At 37.0% G+C, this 2,300-nt stretch overlaps 1 protein-coding gene across 1 annotated transcript; it reads right to left on the reverse strand.

The window, feature by feature from the left end:
- Window positions 1–259: 259 nt before the first annotated feature.
- On the reverse strand, window positions 260–1,331 carry LOC122014015 (putative germin-like protein 2-1). Its single transcript, XM_042570216.1, has 3 exons — window positions 1,181–1,331; window positions 671–1,055; window positions 260–603 (listed from the first exon to the last, which is right to left on the reverse strand). The coding sequence occupies exons 1-3, from the start codon at window positions 1,299–1,301 to the stop codon at window positions 423–425; spliced, it is 687 nt and encodes a 228-aa protein (XP_042426150.1). The 5' UTR covers window positions 1,302–1,331; the 3' UTR covers window positions 260–422.
- Window positions 1,332–2,300: the final 969 nt, after the last annotated feature.

The raw sequence follows: 2,300 nt of genomic DNA on the forward strand, positions 1-2,300 counted from the left end.
TCATTTTATCTTATGGTTTCAAGATGATCAATGAGGATCATTGCATTTTCTTGAAAAGAGAAAAAGAAAAGTTTGTCATTTTATTATTATATGTGCTGATAGCTAGAAATGACATTGAGTATGTGAATGAAGTTAAGAAGTGACTATCATTACAATTTCAAATAACGGATTTAGGAGAAGCTAAGTACATCTTAAAGATGAAGATAATTAGAGATCGTCCTAAAATATTTTTAGGTCTATCATAAGAGTCTTATATAAATAATATATAATATCATTTTATTGGGAGCCTGCCCAGGCCCAAACCCAAACCCAAACCCAATTAAGCATTACATTACATGCATGATCATCATCATCATATACATAATATCTCAAGCACTTTATTTAACCCATCCATGTATATATTATTATTGGGTATAAATTAATTAATTATAATTAAAGTTTTTGACCCAATTTTGTTGCTGAAGCCACTCGATGGTGGTCGTGTTAAGCTGAAACGCCTTGGCCAGGATGACGGCGGGCACGGGCGGGATCGACCCGAACACGGCGTTCGTCACAGTCATCAGCCCCGGGCTTTGGCTCCCGAATGCCGCAGTCGCCACAGCCCTGTAATTAATTATATTAGATGAATTATTATGAAAATAATATATATATTTATATGCTTGATTAATGCCTTTTGCCGCCGATATTGAACTGGAAGTGGATGAGTCCCTGGGGGAAGACGAAGACGTCGCCCTTCTGCAGCTTCTTGGCGTATAGAGTGTTGCCGATATCGGAGTTGGTGGTGATGAAGCCGACGAAGAGGTCGCCCTCGACGACGGTGAAGACTTCGGAGGAGCGGGGGTGGTAGTGGGGCGGGTTGAGGCCGCCGGGCGCGTAGTCGATGCGGGAGATGATGAGGCCCATTGTGTTCAGGCCTGGGATGCGCTCCACTCCCACAACCGTAATGTTGGAGCCCAGCTGGTTGTCGGTGCTTCGCGGCTGGTCAATGCCGGAGAAGAAGAAGTCATCGGAGGTGACCAGTAGCGGGTCCTTGCATGGGTACCCATTTACGACCACTGCATATATATTTTGTTTAAAAAAAAAACATACTTCATGCAATTTTTTCCTCCGTAAAAATATAATTATAAAATCATAATTCATTAAAAGATTAAGTGCGACTTGCAGTGCATATATAATATACCAGTACTGGTGAAATTGGCAACACAAAAATCTTGAAGAAGGCCTGGGTCGGAAGACGACACACAAATAGAAGAAATGACAGCAATTGAAGCAGCAATGATCAGAATAATCTTAGCCGACATGTTTGTTCTCCAAGTTGAGTTCGTGAGATTGAGCATGAACAGACTAGCTAATCGGTTCCGCTTAAATAGGGATCGTCGATACACATGATGAGATCACTGTTTTAGCTAGCAATTTTAATTTCTTATTTAAAATCAGTGTTTGGTAATACGCTTCACTCTGTGGAGTTTAGGCATGCATTTGAGCTACCAAAATAAAAATAATAATAATAATAATACCTCTCATCGATTAATTTAATCCATTCTGAAATCACACATAGAAATGGATGTTGGATTTGTTTCGATATTTTATGGATTGGCAGGTTAATTATTCTGCAACACGCTGATTTATACTATTAAGAAACAAATCTATTAAATGATCGATCTAATTAATTGCAATTACTGATTTGTATTATTGAATGTAGAATTTTATTAATCCGTTTTGTTATTATTGATAGGTTACGTTGATAACAAAATTAGGTCGGTTATTGTTATAAATAAGGTATATATGGGATATATAGTTCCGTTGCATGCAGATTGTATTTATTTTTTACCATCGTCTATTTTGTTTTCTTTTAAACTTGTGCTGTAATTTAGATGAGTTTTAATTTCTATTTTGTTGAGTTCATAAACTTTAAAATTCATATATGTTTAGAAAACTTGCATCCATCAGTGGAGCAGTTTAAAGTGAGATGAATAGATCTGCTATTATGGCTGGGTTTTGTCTTAGGCGAGGAACTAGAATACTAATTGCCATTATTGAATACAAACCTGTGGTTGCCTTGTTAAGTGTTGTGTTTCCTCTAAAACGAAGAGAACAAGAGAAATTAATGAACTATATATATACACACACACAAACCAACCTGGTTGCCTTGTTAAGCGTTGTGTTTCCTCTAAAACGAAGAGAACAAGAGAAATTAATGGACTATATATATATATATATATATACAGACACAAACCTGTGGTTGCCTTGTTATGCGTTGTGTTTCCTCTAAAACGAAGAGAACAAGAGAAATTAATGGA

This window comes from Zingiber officinale, chromosome 1A (assembly GCF_018446385.1).
Source record: "Zingiber officinale cultivar Zhangliang chromosome 1A, Zo_v1.1, whole genome shotgun sequence".
NCBI lineage: Eukaryota > Viridiplantae > Streptophyta > Magnoliopsida > Zingiberales > Zingiberaceae > Zingiber > Zingiber officinale.